We start from the raw sequence: 24,034 nt of genomic DNA on the forward strand, positions 1-24,034 counted from the left end.
ATCACCCAATTGTCTGCAAAAGAAACAAATGGAGTAATAATCAGCTTCCTCATAATTGCATTCCTCACAGAGTGACAATCAACTTCAATATGTTTGATCCTTTCATGAAACATAGGGTTACTGGCAATGTAGCTAGCAACTTGATTATCATAGAACATGTTCATAGGTGTAGTAACTGGAAATCCTAATTCTTAAAGAAGTGATTTCAAACACATCAACTTGGCTGCAGTATGAGCCATAGCTCTATTCTCAGCCTCGAAACTAGACCTAGCCACAGTCATTTGCTTCTTGCTTCTCCATGTGACAAGATTGCCACCAATAAATGTACAATAAACTACGGTAGATCTCCTATCACCATCAAAACCAACACAATTTACATCAGAATATCCGATCAGATCAACATTCTGAGCCCCCTTTAAATACCTTAAGATACGACATGTTGCCTCTCAATCATGGTTTAAAGTATCTCCGATACTAATACGAAACCCTCCGATACGTGTCTTAAATTTAGCTGACCGATACGATACACGAAATTTTTAAAATCCTTTCGTAGCAATATATATCCTACGATACATACCGATATGCATCAACACACCACTGATACACATCGATACAATACGATATGCCCCGATACGACTCTATGAAAAATATAAAATCGAGGTGAAATGTATGTTTCGGTATGTATCGATATGTATCGATCGGTACGTATCAGTGAGTATCGGTATGTATCGATCGGTACGTATCGGTATCGGTATGAACTGATATAGTGCACTATGGTCATATAATGACCAAGATGGGTAATTTTTCAGAAAACACGATTTTTTGAGGGGTTTTTGTTCCAAAGTTGTTGCTAGCCATATTTCTCTCAAACTAAAGTAGAAATCAAGGTTGGAAACAAGGATTTTACATTTATGGGACAACTACAAACCTTGAATTCTCAGTGCGATACCCTCAATTTAGTGTTTATGCATAATACATGTTATCAATAGCTTTTTTTTACAAATTCTTTATGCAAAAGTGTTTAAAAAAATGTTTCCTATCCATTTATGTGTGTATCTTTAGCGTATTTCCGATACGATATGATACACTCCGATAAGTATCTTAATTTTGGCCGACCGATACGACGACCGATACCGATACTTTAATCCTTGCTCTCAATAAGTCTTCTTAGATGATTGCATAAACTAGCTAATAACACCAACAAGAAGGGATATCAGGTCTAGTAATAGTTAGGCAAATGAGTTTCCCTATTAGTCTCTTGTACCGGTGCTTATCATCAAATTCCTCACCATCATTTGTCCCAAACTTCTGGTGTGGATCCAAGGAGCATCAATTGGTCTAAAAGCAAGCATTCCAGTCTTATACAAGAGGTCTAACACATATCCTCTCTGTGATAAACTAATATCTTTCTTACTCCATAGTACTTTAATACCAAGAAAATACCTGAGGGTTTCCAAGTCTTTCATCTGAAAATGCTGATGTAGATAAGATTTTACCTTTGTGATTCTGAATGCATCATCTCCAGGTATGATAATGTCATCAACATACACAACCAAAACTACAACTCTAGAATCCCGATGCCAAACAAATATAAAGTGATTAGAATAATATTGTGAGAATCCGCACCAAGTAACTCAACTTGTCGAACCAGGCTTTAGGTAATTGTTTTAAACTATAAATTGCATTGTGTAACTTACATACTTTGTGAGAATTCTCCCCCTAAGCAACATACCCTGGAGGTTGCTCTATATACACCCCCTAATGTAGGTCACTATATAAAAAGGCATTCTTGATATCCAACTAATATATAGGACAATATAAATTCACAGCTAAAGAGATAAGTACATGGACCAAATTAAGATGAGCAATTGGTGAAAAGGTCTAAAAGAAATAAGCATCATAGGTCTGAGTATAACCCTTCATACGTCGCTGATACACTTTAAGTGGTGTAGATGATGTAGTAGCTAGAGGATCATCAAAAGGTACATGAGTGGGAATAAGAGGCGCACAAATATCACTAGTGTCAAGAGAAGAGCTAGGTACAAGGGAAAATTTTGGGGTATTTTAAAAAAGTAACATTGGCACTATCAAACTATCGATGAGTAAGAGGATCATAACACTTGTACCCTTTTTAAGTTCTAGAATAACTAAGAAAGACATACTTGACAGCCCTGGGGACTGGGAGACAACTTATCAACTTGAGGATGAAAAATATGAACAAAGCAAACACATCTAAAGAAGAGGCGATAAAGAAAATAAGGGAGTTTGGAAATAAAAGAAAAAAATGTGAACAATTAGCTAGAACAGAAGAGGAAATTCGATTAATCAAATAACAAGCAGTGAGAACATCATCACACCAAAATATTTGGGAACATGCATATGTATTAAGAGATTGAGAAATGTCTAGCAAATGTCTATTTTTCTAGAAACCCCATTTTTTTTTTTTTTTGGGGGGGGGGGGGGTGGGGGTGGGGGCGGAGGGCGGTTATAAGATCCAACTCATTTGATGTATTAGTGTATCTAACATATAATTTAATAGTCATAATTTTCCTCTGTAAAAGAAAATATTGAATGAATAGATAGAAAATTACGATATTTTACTAGTTCGTTCCCCACTAGGGAAGATACTAATCACAATGAGAATGGAATCTCCACAAATGCAAAATGCTATGATATCATTTTCAGATCCAAATTTTTGTTGTGCCCAAGAAATTGACTCTGGTTGATTTATTACTATTACCTGAAACAATGAAATGATTATGTTGATACATTCAACTAATGAAACATTTCACAATTAGTAAACTGAATTTATTGTCATAACATAAATTTTCCACAAATTCATACAGAATTGATCTATTTAAACCACGATCCAAATTTTTGTTGTGCCTAAGAAATTGATTTTGGCTACATTTATTACTATTAGCTGAAACAATGAAATCATTCGATTAATGAAACATTTCACAATTAGTAAATTGGATTTATTGTCATAACTTAAAATTTCCACAAATTCATAAAGAATTGATCTATTTAAACCATAATTATGAGAAAGTGTATAAATATACTCTTGAAAGAAAATTTGATCTAGAAAGTCTTGTAACCGAGATCCATTTATTTCTAAATATTCTTGTAAATCCTCCATTTGAAATGAGATCCTCATTAAAACCAAAGACCAGGTATTTCTTGGGTTAACAAATGATACATAGTGCAATACAGTCAAAACAAGGTGTATAGTAGAAAATAATAGATACCTCAAAGACAAGTAGGCTAATTAACAGACCCTCTACCCTGTAACACCCTAAACTAGAAGTAGCTGACTCCAATGTTATAGCCTAGTTGGCATAAGAAAGTAGGTGGTTTTGTTATGGATCCATATGTATAGCAGTCGGAGAGGGAATATAATAGATCCAATGACCAAGTTGGGGGTATAAAATAGCCAAAATGGAGTGGGACCAATCCTACATTGAGTAGACTCACATGCCCAAAAGGTAGGACAACAAATGAGTTAAAAATGGCAAACCAGTGGGATACCCTACTACCAACTGGCCAGCCGAATGCAGGAAAATTTGGTTTTAGTTGTGGGGCCCACATCTCTACACCCCCGAGCCTCACACTTACCTAACATGTAGAGGTCATGATGCTGACCAAATCCAACCTAATAGGTCAGTGTTCGGTGGGTCCATCAAGAGGAATTAAATTTTAAATAGTTTATGTTTTAAAAGCAGTTTCTAGAATTAATTTTTAGAACTCATTTTGTAGTTGGGCTGGTTCAGCCAAACGGGCCCTAAGGACTCTTAGGGCTGAACCTTAAAAGCCCAAAACCTCCTCTGTAATCTCACTATGTGCTGTATACTACGGTGGAACAGCAAGAAGAAGAAGAAGAGAAGGAGAGAAAGAAGGAAAGGTGAGGGAGCTGTTGCCATCATGTTTGTGGCAGTACCTACTGCTGCACCTGCAAATTGAGGTAAGAAAATATCCTTTAATGGCTGTACAGTAGGTGTTTTGTAGATTAGATATAGGTTCAGCCATAATCCCAAGCATGCAGCCACTCAGAACTAAGAAATCATGGACTATATGCATCGGATTTGGTTCAATTCAGCCATAGAGACCTAGATGAAATAATCATGCATGTAAAGGTGAGGATTCATCTTTGACTTGGCTGTAAAATAGGGTAATTATATGATGGAAGCTGTTAGTGTTCAAAATCCCAAACATGCAGCCACCTAGAATGGAATTTTGGACTGCATGTATGTGAATTTGGGCTGAATTCTTGGGCTGATTCTACTGTAGGGACTACATTAATAATTATCCCTTGCTTACATGTAATTTCAGTAGTATGTAGTCCTTAAAATTACCCCTACAGCCACCCATAAATTGGGTTCAAGCTCAGAAGGTTAGGGAACAGATTCCCAGACCTGAATCTGCCATCCCAGGAAAGAAAATTGGGGAAAATCAATAGGGCAGAATTTTAATTTGTGTAATTGGGAGTTTTGGGGGTTTTGTAAAAGGACCCTAGAGGCTTTAGGGAACCTTTCCCATGTTGCCATGGTCAATACCCATCGGCCATGAGCAGCCCAACCCAAGGAAATCCGCAGGATAGCCTCAGGAAGTGCAGGAATTTCTGCACAAATCAACCCACCGGTTGGGCAAGCGGCCAGCCAGTTGTCTCCCACCGGTTGGGGAGTTTTAGGCCCAATCAGCCCCTGTTTTGGTTGGTTAGTGCCCTGCCCCATGTGGGTTATGTTTCTCAACTTTTTACCCAAACTAGCCCTATGGGTAGGGGTAGTTTGGGGGCTGTTCTGAGACTTTAAGTTGGATTAATACATGGGCTGTTGAGAGTCATTTTGGATTCAGCAGTGAATCTGTACATAGTCATATTAGGTATTAAGAATGTTTAATAATATGATACACCATTGGTTAGGAACCTAAAATAATTGAGGCAAGGATACGAAGTTGATTACGGGAATCCTATCGCACTTGTGATTCGGGTTTTGAGGTGAGTGGGTGTTTGAATTTATTTTATAGAGTGTTTTTGCATTCTTTTATATTTTGTGTGACTAATACATGTGTGTGAATTGTGACATTTATGGTATGCATGCTATTATTTGTGATTGTGATTTAATTGAATTGCTACTCTTTTGTTATTATCTACTAACCTGTGAATATGGATTGATGAGGTTGTGAAATGGTTCTTGGGCTGTGGAGGTAAGTGAGGTAAGTAATTGTGGTTCTATCGATGAGATCTCAGTTGTAACTGTGGTATTGATGGTCTGGGGCATGATGTGGCGGAGGTTCTTTCCGGTACCGTGGGCCCATAGGTCAGTAGTATAATTATGATTGTGGTTCTGACCGTCTAGGGCACGGTGTGGCCAAGGTTCTTTCCGGTACCATGGGCCTAGAGGTCAAAGGATGTGTGTATGTGTGGTGTGTGATGTATGATGATGGTATACACATTCATGTAGATTGCATCTGGTTAGGATTCACAGACCCTGGTACTACACCCCTTGCCAGTAGGGGGTTAGGTACTGGCTAATCCCAGGGGATGGTATGTTTATGAGAGTACCATATCCGCAGTACGACGTACTGTACTCAGAGGTGGATGCGGCATTGGTGATTGATGGGTTTTCTGGGACCGTGGCTGCCCCACAGCACAGGCGATCAAGGGGATTTCTGGGACCGTGACTATTCTGCAGCAAGGGTGACCGATGGGTTTTCGGGGGCTGAGGCTATAGGGTGGGGTTACCCATTAGGGGTTTGCGGGGTGACCGATGGGTTTTTTCGGGACTTGCAGACTCCTTACTCACAACTAGCTTGTATCGCTAAGTGATCGATGGGTTTTTCGGGACCAGGGATACGACTGTCACAGTAGTACTGATACCTTTTCTTGGGCTTAGTAATTGTTTGCTAAAACCGGATCATGAATATCATCTAATTTGTTTGAGCATGCATTGCATCATTTGTTTGCGTGTGCTTGCATGTACACCCCTCACTGGGCTTGTGAAGCTCACCCCTCTTTGATTATTTTTTTTAGATGGTGGAACCGGTGCTCAGGCAGGAATGGACTTTGGCAGCGGTTGTGAGGCTTGTCACTTGTGTCTACGAGACACCAGGATGCTGATGGACATCACTTCTGCTATTTCAGTTCTTCCTTTTTGATTTATGGAATGTGTAGTAGGTAATACTGTAACATGTGGTTGTTTACAGACATGGAAATTTGTATTATATAATTTATCATTTTAGTACATCACCAGTGGTAAATGTATGATTTTATTAGTGTACTCTGATTTTAGTTGTGATATTTGTGGCATTTGTGAAATCAAGATACTACATCTGTGATCCTAGAGGGTTAGGCTGACTGGATGTGGGTGTCCAGTGCCACATACCTTGGCCAATTTGAGGTAGGGTGTGACACTACCCTCGTTTTTTCTTCAAATTGGTTTGGTGGGGCTTGCTTGTTGATTACCTTGCATACAATCCTCAAAACTTCTTGTATAGCTCTACTCCTTTTCGGCTTCTGTTGAGTTTCAGTTCGGGACCCGACCTAGCCTATCAGTTTAAGAGAAGAACCATTCCCTTTCTCCCCTTGCTGAGCTGATGTACGCCACCCTCTCAAGTTTCCCTTATTGACCGAGCTTGGGTTTCATGGAGTAGCTAAGGCTAAACAGTAACCCACCGATTCCTTTTCTTGCTGCCCCCCACTAATTTCGTTGAGCTCGCTATCTTTTGTTAGCATCTGTTTCAGATGACACTCTTTTTCATGCATTCACTAACATGATGATCCACAGCTTCCATGGCCAAAACTAAATTAATTTTTTAGTGTAGAACTCAATGCAATTTCCCACTTTGAGACAAAAATGAGTAGCTTGTAGTGGTTTTTCAATAGGTAAAGTAGTTTCTCTATGAACCTAGAACTAGAAGAATTAAACTTCTTACTTGTTCGAGTCAATATCATAGTTATCAAGGTGGCAAAGTGACCAAGGGGATGAAGGATAGTAAAAAAATTTAAGGCCACACCAACAAGGCATCAAGGTTATGTCCAGGCGTCTCCTAGACGATCAAGGAGCCAGTTTAGGATGAACCACCTTATCGCCTAGGAGACGCCTTCATATCTATGGTCAATATAATCTTTTTAGATGTTGGAATTTACTTATCAGAGCATCCATTATTTCAAGTAAGTCAATTTTGATCGAATTAGGACCGCCCGGGGCAGAGTTCTATCATCCAGAAACAGCTGAGTGTATTCAAGTGCATTATTAGATCAAAAAAATTTAATAAAAAAATTTAACGGAATGGGCATTTATTTCATGATAAACATATTTAATAACATAAATAAACACTAAACGATCTTTCAACAAATACATCTATGTCAAATAGGAATGGTCATTCTACAAAAGTGACAAAATAAGAAAAACCTAACCTATTTTTGACACGACAAGGACCCTAAATGTCAGAATGCACTAAATAAATCAATGATGATCCATGATGCTTCCCGAGTTCACAGGCTTCACGCTCAAGGCAAAGACACAGAAAAATAATTAGGTTCCAAATGCTGAAACTTTGATAAGGATTGATCCTTCAACCCACAGATCCATTGAAGAGGAGAAAGGACATCTGTAGTAGTAGCAGTATTCAGATAGTAGAGTCCAGACTCTAGCCTGCTCAAGCACGCTCTTGATCGTCCTCCTTGTTTGAAGGTCATGAACACAATAAGAAGGATAGGTGACAGAGCAGTTAAGGATTAGAAAGTTGACTAACTGATTAAAGGCTTAAAGAAAATTGTGGTACATGAAGGACATAAGACAAATTCATGGATGAAGTAGGTGAAACAGTACTATGATTAGTCACATGGGAACAAGACCCATTAGCAAGAATTACAGGTGAAGGGTTATGAATTTTTAATAAGGATTCTGACATATTGGCTGTATGGGTAGAAACAATAGAATCAATTATCCTTGAAGTGGAAGATGCGGTAGTAGGATATAGGCGGATATACCTGTGTAGGCCATAGTGGCTATGGATGAGGAAGTGGCAATAGATGACTCAAGTTGTTGGAGACATTTATGTTTGTCAATTGAGTATATAAAGGTATCTATAGATTTTCTTCTTGTTTCTTATTATCTATAGAGCAAGGATCAAGATTTTGGTTTCGAGGCCGGTTTTGGCCCTAGACGAAACCGAGATATCTCGGGTTTCGACCAAAACCTGGGATTTTTCTAGGCCAAGAAAAATGGTTTTTTTGACCTTTTTTTTTTTCATGCTGCCTAATTTTACCATTTTACACACATTCCCTGAATTAGTTTCATAAAAGAGGAAATTACACTCCCCTCCCCTGAGGTTAGCCTTAATATCAATCACATCCCCTCTACTTTGAAACCTATCACCAACCTCCCCTGAGCTTTTGAGATGCTCACTTCCGCCCCTAAACATGAGTTATCACTGTTAAGTGATGATATCAGCCTAACACTAGCATTCTAATACCTATATTGCCCTTATATTTTATGAGAATCCTAAAACACCCTTCCCTTATGTTTTTGGGTTTGTGAAGCAAGAGATTGAAACCCTTCCTCAATCGATCAATGTGAACGAGAGGAGGATTCGAGAGAGAGTTGTTGTTCTTACACCTCGCCTGAAATCAGAGGAGAGAAGAAGGAAGATCAGTATGAACTTGAAGATGAACTTCAAGCTGAACGAGAGGAGGGCCAGAGAGAGTTGCTGTTCTTCCTATTTTGGCCTGAAATTAGAGAAAGAGATATTTTTTTTCTTGGCCATGGGTACTTGTAGAGAAGAAGAAACGCCATTGAAATGTGCTTGGGTGCGCGGACCCATCATCGTTGGTGCTGGTCCTTCAGGTCTAGCTACAACTGCTTGCCTAGCAATGGAAGACGTCCCTTCTCTTCTCCTTGAGAAGAGCAACTGTATAGCCTCTCTGTGGCAGTACAAAACCTACGGCCGTTTAACACTAAATCTCCCTAGGGAGTTCTATGAGCTTCCTCCCATGGGTTTTCCTGAAGATTTCCCAAAGTACCCATTAAAGCAGCAGTTTGTCTCTTACATGGAGTCCTCTGCATCAAAATCCAAAATCAAACCCAGGTTTGGTCAGTCAGTCCAGTCGGGTCGGCTGAGTTTGATCCTAGCTGTGGATCCTGGAGGGTTCGTACCCAAGACATGGAATACCTCTCTAGGTGTATCATCGTCACCACAGGAGAGAACGCCGAGCCTGTAATTCCTGAAATTCCAGGGTTGGACAAGTTCAATGGCACACCAGTGTCTACAAATCTGGTTCAGACTTTCAAAATCAGAAGGGCTTAGTTGTTGGTTGTGGTAATCCTGGCATGGAAGTCTGCTCAGATCTCTGCTTTCATAATGCAACCCCTCGTATTGTTGTTAGAAACACTGTAAGTGAAAGCTCTAAGCTCTTTACTGATTCAATCAAATAAATAGTTTAATTCAATTACTGATTTGTGTGAGCTCACAGGTCCATGTTCTACCAAGGGAGATGTTTGGATTATCAACATCTGGGGTAGCCATGGCTCTTCTCAAATGGTTTCCTTTGAGATTAGAGACCAGTTCCTGCTACTTGCAGCGAACTTTACTATGGGCAATACAGAAAGGTTAGGCCTTAGAGGACCCAAAACAGTCGTCGCTGCATGCAGTTCTCTTCTAATCCCTAAATTCAATCAAATAGGCTACTTTTGGGGATTTAGAAATGATGAGGGTATTATTGACCTTTAATATTAGATTTGAGGTTTCATATCTGTCAAGGGTAAGTTTGTCTTTTTATTCCACCATTTAACACTGTTGGGGAAAAATGTGACGGAAGTGAGCATCTTGGAAGCTTAGAGGAGGTTGGTGATAGGTTTCAAAGTAGAGGGGAAGAGATTGATATTAAAGTAAACCTAAGGGGAGGGGAGTGTAATTTCCTCTTCATAAAAAAACCACCCAAGATGGAACTTGCGGTTTGGGCCAAAGTTTGCTATTGTACATTGAATGTTGTTGTACGCTAGTCCTATTATAAACACTGACTACATATAATTTAGCTATTGGAAATGTAAATATGAAATTAAAACAATCAAAACATACCATAGGTTGGGGGAAAGTATACAACACTCCCCACTAATTACCACATGGAGTTTCATAAGTCTAATCCAAGAGCTGCGCATACTGAAGATGTCGGTGACACTCCTTCAAATTCAGCACTATGTATTACATGACATATTTTGTGCCCAACATTGTCTATGTATTAGTGGTCGAAACCTGAGATTTTTCTATGCCAAGAAAAATGGTTTTTTGACCAATTTTTTTTTTTCTCGCTGCCTAATTTTACCATTTTACACATATTTCCTGAATTAGTTTCACAAAAAAACCGCCCAAGATGGAACTTGCGGTTTGGACCAAAGTTTGGTATTGTAAGTTGAATGTTGTTGTACGCTAGTCCTATTATAAACACTGACTACATATAATTTAGCTATTGGAAATGTAAATATGAAATTAAAACAACCATAACATACACTAGGTTGGAGAAATACAAGTATACAACACTCCCCCATATTTGTCAAGGCGTCGCCAAGGTGCCGCCTTGGCGTCGCCAAGGTGCCGCCTTGGCGTCCAGGCGATTTGCTTGGGGCCTAAGCGACTGTGGCCTTATTGCATTTAAGTAAATACTTAAGATATTATTCATAAATAAGCAAATACCCCCTATTTGAATCCAATAAAAATAGTTTAAAAATCAAATTCCAAAAGGATAAAAAGTCAACCCCCGGTCCAAAAACAAAAACTGGATTTTTTGTTGTAGGGCAATTTTCAACTTTCAAATGCTAGGGCTTTTCTCAATTATGAAAATTTTATAAATGTTATCATGGTAAAACATTGCTAAAAACCGAAAGTTCGGTAAGATAATCTTTTGTTTTGATGTCCATAAAATTATTTCCATTCAGGGGATTTAACAGCATTCGCACACTTTAAAATAAGTTTGACAGGAACATAACTTTGTCATAACAACTCAAATTTAAGTAACCTTAGACTTGTTGGAAAACTAGTTTTGTGTTATACCTAACACGAAAAGTCTCATGTAAAAATAAAATAATTTGACCAATCAAACTTATTACAGAACAAGTCCATTTCTCTAAATGTCAATAAGTCATGTTAATTTTTTATGACTTCATGTTGCTTAATGTTGATTGATTTTTTATGTCATAAGGTATATATTGTAACATATAAAAATAACTTCGGAAATAGGGCAAATAAAATATAAAACATGGGTGATTTGATCGCCATAGCAGCCGATTCATCGCCAAATCGATAAGCCAAACCTAGTACAAACCAATTTTGACCATTGGTTTTGTCTTGGACAAGGTCAAAACCGAGTTGTCTACAGTTTCAACCGAAAATAAGAACCATGCTACTTAGTGATTAAGTCCCTTCTCAATTAATATATTTTATTATCCGATAGGTAATTGTTCCTTTATTCTTTATTCATTTTCCTTTTAAAAAGGACCCCATTCTTGACCTATCAGAAGAAGAAAAGAAAGGGATTCACATAGTTTCTTGCACTAAAGTTGAGATTAACCTTTTCCTCCATCGAGTTTGACTAAAATAATTCACCCAATGTCCTTTTCCGAAAACAAAACAATAATCCTTAAGAATATCCATCATTAAATAATCAGAAACTAAAATTAATAGTTTCAAGAACATGGTTGTTCAGCTGTATACCTTGTCATCCAATCCTTGGAACAGTATCACAGGACAAGAAAAATTATCAACAAAGTTGATAGGTGACCTCTCAAAGAAAGCTTTTTCACTCCCTACAATCATTGGGAAAAAAAAACCTATCATAATTCATTCAAATTGATCAAATCAATTGGTAAATCAACGGTTGAATTGCACTGTATTATTTACCAAGAAGATTATCAATATAGCGAGACTCAAATTTGTGTGTTTCTGCTTTCAAAGCATTCAAGTCAGCCACCTGTTCATAAACAAATAAAAGATAATGGTTCATCAATCTTCTATGTCATCCTGTCAAATGGAAATGTCACCAATCTTCAACAAAAAGAACTTTTATGGGGAAAGCATAAATAGGACTATGAACACCAAGAAATATAAAACAAGAAAGACATAAAAATTGAACGCAACATCCCACCACCACCCCCCACACGCCCCCAATCTAATAGAAACGCAACATTTTCTCTCCCATATGACTATCTTAGATCCTCTCATGGTTGCATATTGCATTAATATTTTGGTAATGCATCACCCTAACCAGCCAATACAACTTGGAACAGCTCAATTCCCAAGTCCACAATAAAAGCCATTGGTATGCTTTTTATGAAGTGTAGGTTTTGAAAACCATGAACAGCTTGGTTAACTATCACAGTCAAGAAGTTGATCATTTCAATTCTTGTTTTCCCACAGAAAGGCAAGGATTTATGAAGGGAATAAAAGAAGTTGAGGGCCCTATACTTGGTGCCAGCTAGCACAGCTGGTAAGGACCTAAGCTTGTTGCTAGGTCCTGGGATTGAATCCTACCTTGAACTAGTGGGTTGGGGTGTTTAAGGGGTGGGAAGTTTTCCTTGTAGTGCCACAAGTGGTAGCCCCCGCCAAGAAAAAAATGCCCCCGTTCAATGCTCTATAATTTTACCAACAATAGTTGTATGATCTCTGACAATGGAAGTAAAAACTCAGAGGTTGATTTTCATCATTATTTTAGAAACCATGAAAGCTTGCTTTCCAGATACTGAAAAGTCCGATTACTTTCTGTCTTTCCAGACACTCCAAGAGGATTTCCATCATTATTTTAGCAACCATGAAAGCTGGCTTTCCCGATTACTTTGTCTTTCCAGACGCTCCAAGAGACAGCACAATGAGTGAATTGGCAAGATTTTCCCCCCCTTTACTAAAACATCTAACCCCCTCAGTCACCATCCTTTGAGAGGATAAAATTCTTGATTTTTTTCAGAAACACAAATCTGACCATACAGCTGACATATGGTCGGATTTGTTGACAAACTATATATATATATGGGATAATAAATGCATTAAAACAGGAAGAAATATACAAGGAAGGAGGAAAAAGATGGGGGGGGGGGACTAAGGGGGATACAGATCATCATAGGGGTGGGGAGAGGATAGGATCGAGGGGGGGAGACCCCAAGAGACAACAATAAGCCTGTTCCTTGGGGAGTCCTTAATAGGGCGATGGGAAAGTAGAGAAAGCTTGGATTTGATGTCAAAGAAGATGGAATTCCAAATCACATCGAAAGATCTAGAGTTGGTAGTCCATCTTCTAAGGTTCCGCTTCATCCAAGTATGATAGATGGTGGCACAAAAAGCAAGTTTCCCCGTAGTGTCACAAATATTATTATCTGCAAAAGTCATGTCAATCCAGATCCATTCACGTGTAAGGGAATGCACAAGTCTCCTGAAAGGCCAACAAAACTGGAGAACACGCTTCCAAATGAAAAAAACAAAGGGGCAAGAGAAGAAGAGATGATTGACATCTCAGGATTATTCCAACAGAGGTACGGAAGGAAAATGGATATGTCTATAGATTAAGAAAGACAGGGTAGGAAGACCGTTGGAGAGGGGGCACCAGGTAGTGAATTAGTGGCAAGGAATGTGACCTTTGAACCAGATAATGTTACGCCATTGAAAGGGGCCTCTAACTCTAACAAGATCCCAAGCAGAGGGGGAGTTGAAGAGGCCAGTCAAGGAGAGGGACCAAATGACTTGATCACGTTTGCCTCTATGACCGGGAAGGATGGGGGGAGGGAAGACCAGAGATCAGAGAGCGGGGGAGAGGAAGGAGGGGGACACCAGATGCCATTGAAGAGAATGGAAGAAACAGAGGAATTTCTAGGGAGCCCAGAAGAGTAAATAGATCTAGCAGAGACCAAAGGGAGAAGAATGCCAGCATGGTGCCAGGGGTCAAGCCAAGGAGAAGTAGAGAGACCATCTCTAATGGAGGAGGAAATGGCAGGAAGAGCTAGAGGTCTCGCTAAGAGGATGTTACGCCACACCCAGGAGGCATCATGGGAGGAAGAGACAGTCCAGATGGAATCCTTGCACAGAGAAAGGAGTACACCCATGAGACCCAAATGTTCTTCTGCTTGGAAGCTAGCTTCCAAATGAGCTTGAGAATACCCAAAGAATTGGCATATCTAATTCTACCAAGGCCCAGACCTCAAACAGAGGACCATTTGATGGGATGAAGGAATTTGGCAGATTCCCCCCCCCCCACGGATTAAAGTATCGATATCGGCCCCCGTATCGGTTAGCTAAATTTAAGATATGTATCAGAGGGGTATCGTATCGTATCGGAGATACTTTAAACCATTCCCCCCACTTTTCCAGAGGAAGGAACAGAGAAGAGACTCTGCCACCTTGATGACAGACTAAGGGATAGCAAGGATGCTTGACCAATAAAGATAGCAAGATTGGAGGACCGATTTGGTGAGCACAAGCCTCCTAGCATAGGAAAGAAGCTTGCCTTTCCAGAGCTAAAGCTTTTTTTCAAAAGATCAATTAAGGGGCATAGTGTTGGGAAGACAATCTAGGGGAAATGAGGGGAAGGCCAATGTATTTGATAGGAATGGAGCCCAGGGCGAAGCCCGTCAAAAGGAGAAGGCTTTCTTTGGTAGCATCGAAAACAACGGCAAGAAAGAGATGAGATGTGAGATGGTTGATGGATAGGCCAGAGAGGGATTTCGAAGAGACGCAAGACATGATAGAATTAATGGAGGCAGAGTCAGCTCTGGAGAAAATCATAAGGTCATCGGCAAAAGCAAAAAGAGTAAGGTTGAGGGCCTTACATTTAGGAAGAGTGGAGATGAGGTGGAGGTCCATACTAGATTGGATAGATTTATATTTTAGAGAGGACTTCAAGAGAAATAAAAAAGGCAGGGGGAGAGAGAGCCTTGTCGGATTCCCCTAGAGGACTGGAAGAATCCAGTAGGACTGTCATTGACCAAGACTGAGAAGGGAAGGAGATGCAAGAATGGATCCAGTGAACAAAAACCAAGGGAAAGGACATCTAGAGCAGCACCTCTGAGATGAAGTTCCAACTAATGGAATAAAAAACCTTATGAATATCAATTTTTAAAAGAGCAACAAGACTATAGGATTTCCTGTCAAAACCTTTGACAATCTCATGATAGAGAATGATGTTGTCAAAGATACTTCTCCAAGCAATGAAAGCAGATTGGTTAGGGCTAACCAGGGAATCAATAACAAGCTAGAGGCGGATGGAGAGAATTTTAGCAATGAATTTGTAAAGAAGATTGCAAATAGAAATAGGCCTAAAATCAGGGAGGAAGCGCATTCTTTCTTGGGGATGAGACATAAAAAGGTATGATCAACACTGGCGATCTGGCTAAGGGTGAAAAAGAAGCTACGAATAGCCAGGATGAGATCCTCCTTGATAATGTCCCAGCAGGAGTTAAAGAAACCCATACTGAAACCATCAGGGCCAAGAGCTTTATTGGGACTGAGAGAATGGACAGCAGTCAAGATTTCCTCATTAGAGGAGATGCTAGGAGGTTAGCCAAAAGGTGGGAGGGAATGAATTTGTTGAGCTGGAGATTTGGGAGAGGAGGAGAGGGAGCACCGAGGGGGATGTCGTTGAAGTAGCTAACAGCCTCAGCTTTGATGCTATCAGATAAGAGATGTGATATAAATAAGTCACTTTGGCTTATTTTATTGCAAATAAGCCTTGGGTTGTGTTATGTATGTGTTGGGCCTTTGATCCCATGGGTTTTCTTTGAAATGGGCCACTTTAATAGGCCTAAAATATGGGTAGAAGGAAGGAAAAGGGGATTTTATTCATTAGTTTAATTAGTTGCTATTTAATTTAATAAAGGCCCATTAGGCCATTAGTTGGTTGTAAAGTCCTATATGGACTATTAGTTTGTTAGTCCTACTCCATGTTGGAGTCATAAAGTCAAGTCCTAGTCCTATTTTGAATTCCTAGTTGTAGTAGGAGTATCTAGTCCTATTGAGAAACTAACTCCTAGTTGTAGCAGGAGTGTCTAGTCCTATTAGGAAACTAGCTCCTAGTATTAGTATGATTGTAAACTTCCCCTCTATAAATAGAGAGGCATATGTACCATTATTGGATAGATTTGAATGAAAGAAAGTTTGCACTTATGAAAGAAAGTTTGCAACTAAATGCTTAGAGCAGCTGAGATAGTTGTGGGTGAGAAGCCCAGGCTGAGATAGCCACTTCCTTTATTCTCTTTCACCCTTGTCAACCCCCCATTTGTTTTATTCTTCTTTTTTATTTTATTTGTTGTAACATTTAAGAGGTATAGTTCAGATTTTGATAAAAGTCTCCAGAAATCATAACCGATCAGCAATCCTAGTGGAAATAGGAGAGAGATCGATCTCTTCTCTTTCTCTTCTATACTCTGTTCAGCCAGGTCTTCAATCAGAGTATTCCAGGCCTCATAAGGGTCCCACGATCCTTACCTAGTCACTGTTGGAAGCATTCAGCTGCTGTTCTTGAAGGTTCTTCTCAGTTTTCTCTCCTAGGTCAGAAAATCAAGAAAGCTTGTAACTTCACAACCAGCCGTCAGAATCCTCTCAACTTTGGGGGTTTTTATACCCTCCCTAGGGACTATCTATGCCTAAGAGCGCAACTCAATCGAACTCCTACAGCCCTGGCCGCACCTCTCTCTCTCCAGCTCTATAACAGATCTTTCTCTCCTATCGGGTTAGGTTTTGCGCTGGTTTTGCTCCTATATGGGTATTGTATCCTTGGAGATTTATTTGATGGTATTATTTCTTGATTTCTTACTCCTATTTGTATCGTTTGGGGTTATAAACTGCGGAGTTGGTTACTTGTAATCTACTCCTGCATTAAGTAGAAGAAAGCTCCAAACAATCTATCAGGGCCTAACCGAAGATGGTTTCATCAGTTCGTTACTTCGCTGGACAAAGGGATACATTCTACGTCCTTGATTGGTTAGATTCTCTAGAGGAATATTTTGATTACTATAACTTGACAGAGACACAAAAGCTTCAAGTTGTTTATTTCCGGTTGATTGGTCATGCTAGAGATAGGTGGAGAGTCCATAAAAAGCGACTCCGAGTTCGAGGACATGAGCCTAGGACTTGGGAAGAGATGAAGTACGAGTTAGTGACACAATACCTCCCTGTATATTTCCAAAGAAGGCTCTTCCCTCCACAAGATTCCCAACAGAATATATCTACTGCTGCCCAATTTAATGATCAGCCACGTTATTTTCATGGGGAATTCCTTGAATGGATGCGTGAATTGGATATGTATTTTGACAACTACAACTTAACAGAGACAAAAATGCCAATATTCATATTCCCAGATGAGTGATTGCGTTCGAATGCAATGGAAAGTCCATGAAAGGCAACTTCAAGCTCAAGAATGTAAACCTAGAACGTGGGACGAGATGCAGTATGAGTTGGCAGGCATGTACCTATCTGAGCATAAACGAAACATGTACTTCCTTCCACCAGATGTCCAAAAGCCACCCACACTTGACAATAATATAAAGGAATCATCGGCCTCTATTGCGAATGAGCAACAAGAGAAGACACCTCTGACCAGTGAACTAGAGTCAAAAGTTGAGGTTAGTGTTAAAATTTTTCCAGCCATTCCTATTGTTGAGGAAGAACTAGTCATTGATGTTCCCATCAACGAGACTCATGTGAGAGAAGTAGAAAGCAACAAGGTTGCCACAATGGACAATGAGGTTGAGACTAGTGAACTTGACACTACAACAACTGTGATGATTGTGAACAGCCAAGAGGAAGATCCTAAGGAGTTCAAGAATGAAGCTGTGTTTGAACCATCAATGGAACCGATTAGGAACCATCAGGTAGATGAACCAAAAGAGTTTTATGTTGCATTGAAGTTAGAAGAGATCAAAGGTGCATATGTAGATGACCCAATGGATACATCCGAAGATGTTGAAGTTAAGCATGTGGAGTTTGTCATCCCATTAAAGTATCTTGAAGATCGAGCTCCTCATATTCTAGACTACATCTTTATCATCAAAGAACTACCTGAATTTTTCTACAGCTTGCAGAGGGACGTGCATCATGATATAATCACCCTCACACTCTACAAAATTCGAGGACGAATTTTCTCTAAGAGAGGGCGAGTTGATGCAGATAAGTCACTTGGGCTTATTTTATTGCAAATAAGCCTTGGGTTGTGTTATGTATGTGTTAAGCCTTTGATCCCATGGGTTTTCTTTGAAATGGGCCATTTTAATAGACCTAAAATATGGGTAGAAGGTAGGAAAACGGGATTTTATTCATTAGTTTAATTAGTTGCTATTTAGTTTAATAAAGGCCCATCAGGCCATTAGTTGGTTGTAAAGTCTTATATGGACTATTAGTTTGTTAGTCCTACTCCATGTTGGAGTTATAAAGTCAAGTCCTAATCCTATTTTGAATTCCTAGTTGTAGTAGGAGTGTCTAGACCTATTGGGAAACTAGCTCCTAGTTGTAGTAGGAGTGTCTAGACCTATTGGGAAACTAGCTCCTAGTTGTAGTAGGAGTGTCTAGTCCTATTGGAAAACTAGCTCCTAATATTAGTATGATTGTAAACTTCTCCTCTATAAATAGAGAGGCATATGTACCATTATTGGACAGATTTGAATGAAAGAAAATTTGCAACTAAATGCTTAGAGCAGCTGAGATAGCTGTGGATAAGAAGCCCAGGCTGAGATAGCCACTTCCTTTATTTTCTTGCACCCTTCTCAACCCCTCATTTGTTTTATTCTTCTTTTTTATTTTATTTGCTGTAACATTTAAGAGGTATAGTTCAGATTTTGATAAAAGTCTCCAGAAATCATAACCGATCAGCAATCCTAGTGGGAATAGGAGAGAGATCGATCTCTTCTCTTTCTCTCTTCTGTACTCTGTTCAGCTAGGTCTTCAATCAGGGCATTCCAGGCCTCATAAGGGTCCCACGATACTTACCTAGTCACTATTGGAAGCATTCAGCTGCTGTTCTTGAAGGTTCTTCTCAGTTTTCTCTCCTAGGTCAGAAAATCAAGAAAGTCTGTAACTTCACAACCAGCCATCAAAATCCTCTCAACTTTGGGGGTTTTTGTACCCTCCTTGGGGACTATCTATGCCCAAGAGTGCAACTCAATCGGACTCCTACAGCCCTGGCCGCACCTCTCTCTCTCTCCAGCTCTATAACAGGTCTTTTTCTCTCCTATCGGGTTAGGTTTTGGGCTGGTTTTGCTCCTATATGGGTATTGTATCCTTGGGGATTTATTTGATGGTATTATTTCTTTGTTTCTTACTCCTATTTGTATTGTTTGGGGTTATAAACTGCGGAGTTAGTTACTTGTAATCTACTCCTCTTTTAAGATGTGTTAGGCTTTTGTTATCATATAGCTTGGACCAAACCAGTGGGCTGTGTTTTAATGAGTTGAGGGCCATTCCATCGAAGATAAAGAGGATTGAAGGATTTGGTCCTTTGACAAGTGACAGATAATGAAGGTGGTCTAATGGTCTCCATTTGACATAGATAAATGGGTAGATCATGGTACTATACTGGAGATTGGTTAAGGGTGGATTTATTTTCTGGCTAAGGATGTCTACCTGTAACAAGGACAGCACAGTAAGGTCTCACTGGGTTACAACTTGACGTCAGGTTTCTCATTTTTTCTATCCCATGGCCAGTTCAGGTCAAACGAAGCTAATATTTACTATACGCATCAGTTAAGGATAGATCTCTTTCCTGGCTTAGGATGTCAGCTTGTAATAGGGTGAGTATGCAAAGGTCTCACCAGGCCTCAGCTTGAGGTCAGGTTTCCCATTTATGTTATCCCATGGACAGTTCAGGTTATGAAAAAGTGTAATATATACTAAGCCCTCGAGAAAATTTATAGTCTCTACTCGTGCTCTAGATTTCTAGAGCATTGCAAATCACTGACTTTCTTAACATTAGGCCCTTCCCCTGCAGCAGCCAGTTCAACTCGTGCCCCAACCACTCTGCACGAGCTGACATTCTGGTTGGTCAGAGTCAGTTTTTCCAAACTGACACCAAACCTGAGAAGTTGTCAGCCCTATCCCGGCCTGGCTCATATATCCTCCCTCTGTCCCATAATGACTGACCTCTTTGAGAAGCACAAAGTTGAATAATGTTGTTGCATTAAAGATGGTCTTACCTTCCATATTTCCCTCCCTCCACTACTTCTTTGAAAACTAAGACTACCAGATGACTTCCATAAAAAACTTGAAAAAGATATTTACAAGGTACTCAATAAAAATATCCACTTGTTACACTGAGAAAACACCCTTTCCAGACTCATCTATCCACATTTTCCATTTACCTCTCCTAGATCGACGTGGATTACAAAGTGGATACCTCCCTGTCAATCAACATTGCTGGAATAAGAAAAGGTGGATTGGCAACTGGGTGGGCAGTACTAAAACTTTGGGGTCAGAGGCCAGCTGTGTTCTGGGACTTCTGGCTGTTGATCAAGGCCCGTAGAGTCCAATGTTTTGTAATGGAATGTACCTCTTGCAGGAGTCTTTGGTCCCGAGGGGACCTACAAGAAGGAATTACTTTATACCATAGTTGTCAAGGCGACGCCTAGGTGTCCAGGCGGTTTGCCTGGGGCCTAGGCGACAGCCGCCTTGTTGCACTGCATATTGCCTTGTGTTTCGGCACTTATTTATGCCAAATATCATTCAAGTGCATTTACTTAAGATATTATTCATAAATAAGCAAATACCCCCTATTTGAATCCAATAAAAATAGTTTAAAAATCAAATTCCAAAACGATAAAAAGTCAACCCCCCAGTCCAAGAACAAAAACTGGATTTTGGTTATAAGGACGATTTTAAACTTTTAAATACTAGGGTTTTTTCTCAATTATGAAAATTTTATAAATTCTATCATGTTAAAACATTGCTAAAAACCAAAAGTCCGGTAAAAAAATATTTTGTTTTGATATTCATAAAATTATTTTCATTCAGGCGATTTTAACAGTATTCGCGCACTTAAAAATAAGTTTGATTGAAGCATAACTTTGTCATTGCAACTCAGATTTAAGTAATCTTAGACTTTTTAGAAAGTTGGTTTTATATTATAACTAACACAAAAAGTCTCATGTAAAAATAAAATCATTTGACCAGTCAAACTTATTATAGAATAAGAGCATTTCTCTAAATGTTGATTTTTTATAACTTAATATGACTTAATGTTAATTTTTTATGATTTGACGTGGCTAAATGTTGATTTTTAATGACTTGATGTGGCTTAATCTTGATATTTTATGATACAAGGTATATATAACTTACTAAATAATGTTAGAAAATAGAAAAAATAAAAAATAACACTTGTTCGCCTAGTTCGCCTTAAGGCAGGCGCCTTCTCGCCTAAGCGCTTAGACAACCCTTCACCGCCTTGGTTTGCCTTGGTGCCGTGACAACTATGCTTTATACATTCCTGGCAGAAAATTCCCCAGAAAAAATTCAAAGGTCTTTCCTATCTCTCTTCCGGAAAAAAGACAGAATGTAGTAGCTCTCAGTGCCCCTACATTCGAGACTCTGGACCCTTCTTAGGAGTCATCAACATTTTATTGACTCCCATGAATCCTTAGATGGACTCTTGGTCCCACCCCTATGAGGAATATGAGAAGTGGATGCGCCTACAACAAGTAAAGCTTTGAAATTACAGAAAACATGTATATAGAACTGTCACAACTGACAAAGGTTAAATATTTTCTCTACTTTTGGTAATCCATGAATAAAAGATTCAATGGAATCACAGCAGTCAAATTTAGAAAACAGATAGCATGCTGATTCAGGAACCTAAGAATTTAGCTTCTTTCAGGTCTTGTAAAGCTCCTTTTTAACAGCTAAGAAGGCTATCTTCAAGCTGTTTGGGTCCCTTCCATCCTTTTATAGGCTGTATCTCACCCCATTAAAAATTCTTTAACTTCATCAAAGAATTAAGTCATAAACAAAGATGGACACAAGAAAACAATAGGACCAAACACAATTTACGTATTCAAATTTCAATCTTTTGTTTAAAAAAACAAAAAAAAAACAAAAAGAGCAACCCAGTGCACAAGGCTCCCGCTACTGCAGGGTCTGGACTTTGGAGGGGCAAATGTACACAGCCTTACCCCCTGCTTCACAGAAGAGGCTGTTTCCAAGTTTCGAACCTGTGACCAACAAGTTGCAATAGTGCAACTTAACCGTTGTGCCACAGGCTAGCCCACTTCAATCTTTTGTTCAAACATCCTAAATTGTGAGAAAGGTTGTAGCAAGTTCTTGAATTTAGAATGAGCACTTGAATATGCTTAAGGTACCATTTTTCATGATTGATTGAGTTTTGTTATAAGATTTAACATAAATCCCAATTAGGCAGCAACATCTAGATATGGTTTTAGATAAGAGTCGAAAGGCAGAACAGGATTGGTGTACCGACCCCAAACAGCTAAAATAAGGTTTAGTGAGTATAGTTCAGCTGAACAACATAACAATGAACTTTCAGATACTAAGCAAAATGATCTGAGTCCCATTCCACTTAAATCAATTGAAGAGTTACAAGTCAGGCAGCCATTCTACAAGAAGCACGATAACAGGTCTTAGTTATCATTGTCGAATACTGGAAGCTTAAAGCAATGTCTCAAAGTCACTTATATAAGTTATAACAAGAAGAAGAAAAATATGCAAGGGGCATATTGCTTACACCATACAAGGAAGCACCAGCCTTGAACACTTTACGGAAAGCAAGAGCAGCTAATGTTGTGTAACCACCAGCAGACCGCCCAGTAATACAGAGTCGTTCACCATCTACCTTTCCACTTTCCACCTTAACACCAAACCAACTTCATAGTTACATGTCTCGAAGGAGTCCATTAGCATTCAGCATGACTCACCATTGTGTACTTAAGCCCATTAGTTACGTATTAAGTAATATAAATTTTTCATTGGTAAAGTAAGAAAAGATAAACAAACATAAGTGAGTTGGTGAAAATAGCCGAAAGTGGAATTAAATCAATACATTTTACATGGAAAACCAATTTCCATTTGTTCAGTTTTGATGCATACTCTGAGGGCCCCAAATGTATTTTCTTGTGTAATATTTCACCTAAAATGATTATTTTCCATTTTCTGCAGCAATTACTACAAATTTTCAACTCCTGCATTTTTTATGCTTATGGTCTCCACTTGTTAATCACACCACCTTACATCAACTTTACTTCCAACCTACCATCAGAAAGGAATATTCTTTTTCATTTTTCACTTCACTTTACCAGTGAAATTTGATTTTAATTCATTTCACTTCAGTTTTCTTCTAACCAAACAGGGCCCAAGAGAAGAAAATATTTAAAGCATAGTTACCAAAAATCTAGCACAGCTGCAACAATCATTAACATCAACAATACCCCAACAACGCAAAAGTCGTTCTCGATATTCCCGTCCATAACCTGTGACATTCAGATTTATTGTTATCTCTAGAACAAAAGTAATACTCATGAAATTGCAAAGAATATCAATAAGATGTGTAAGGGAAACTGCAGCATGTATATAATGATAGCTATTAAGAAAGGAAGATTGAGAAATACGGAACTTGCCATCAAGAGTCAGTCATGCAAACCTAAGCTCAGGGTATATAAATATGAAGTGTCAATCAACCCAACCAAAGTATCAATGGCCTATCCTAAATCTGGAAGCCAAGAAAATGTTAGAAAACTAACCAGTGCTCCCTCCATAGTTAACGTCCACAAATGCCCAACCACGGCTAGTCCAGTACTGGATATTAAGATCTAAGATGCCACGAGATTCAGCTGTAGGCCCTCCTGTAACATATATCTTCTATTAATGATTGGATACTTCAGAGGAAATATATATTTTTAACAGCAATATTCCAAGTCTAATCCATAGTTGAGAAACTAAATGGCTGAAGTACACCATATAATAGCCATATTTGGCTGGCATATAGTAATTAGGGGGGTGGGGGTGGGGGAATATATATATATATATATAGATATATATAAACTAAATGGCTGAAATACACCATATAATA

At 39.1% G+C, this 24,034-nt stretch overlaps 1 protein-coding gene, 1 long non-coding RNA gene and 2 pseudogenes across 2 annotated transcripts in view; 2 read left to right on the forward strand and 2 right to left on the reverse strand.

Moving 5' to 3' along the window:
* The window catches only part of LOC122073397, a 61,893-nt gene that overhangs the window by 1,215 nt on the left and 36,644 nt on the right, over positions 1–24,034 (reverse strand). Inside the window, exons 12-16 of the mRNA XM_042637982.1 lie at positions 23,706–23,807; positions 23,350–23,435; positions 22,694–22,816; positions 11,893–11,962; positions 11,707–11,798 (exon numbers count right to left, since the gene is read on the reverse strand). Coding sequence (XP_042493916.1) covers positions 11,707–11,798; positions 11,893–11,962; positions 22,694–22,816; positions 23,350–23,435; positions 23,706–23,807 — 473 coding nt within the window. The remainder of the gene's footprint in view (positions 1–11,706; positions 11,799–11,892; positions 11,963–22,693; positions 22,817–23,349; positions 23,436–23,705; positions 23,808–24,034) is intronic.
* Positions 2,450–4,857, reverse strand: LOC122073399 (annotated as a pseudogene).
* Positions 3,847–6,275, forward strand: LOC122073400. The gene is made up of 2 exons (XR_006138776.1): positions 3,847–3,961; positions 6,029–6,275. It is a non-coding gene; the product is annotated as an uncharacterized LOC122073400 (long non-coding RNA).
* Positions 8,750–9,912, forward strand: LOC122073398 (annotated as a pseudogene).

Source organism: Macadamia integrifolia, chromosome 3 (assembly GCF_013358625.1).
Source record: "Macadamia integrifolia cultivar HAES 741 chromosome 3, SCU_Mint_v3, whole genome shotgun sequence".
In the NCBI taxonomy this organism is placed as follows: domain Eukaryota; kingdom Viridiplantae; phylum Streptophyta; class Magnoliopsida; order Proteales; family Proteaceae; genus Macadamia; species Macadamia integrifolia.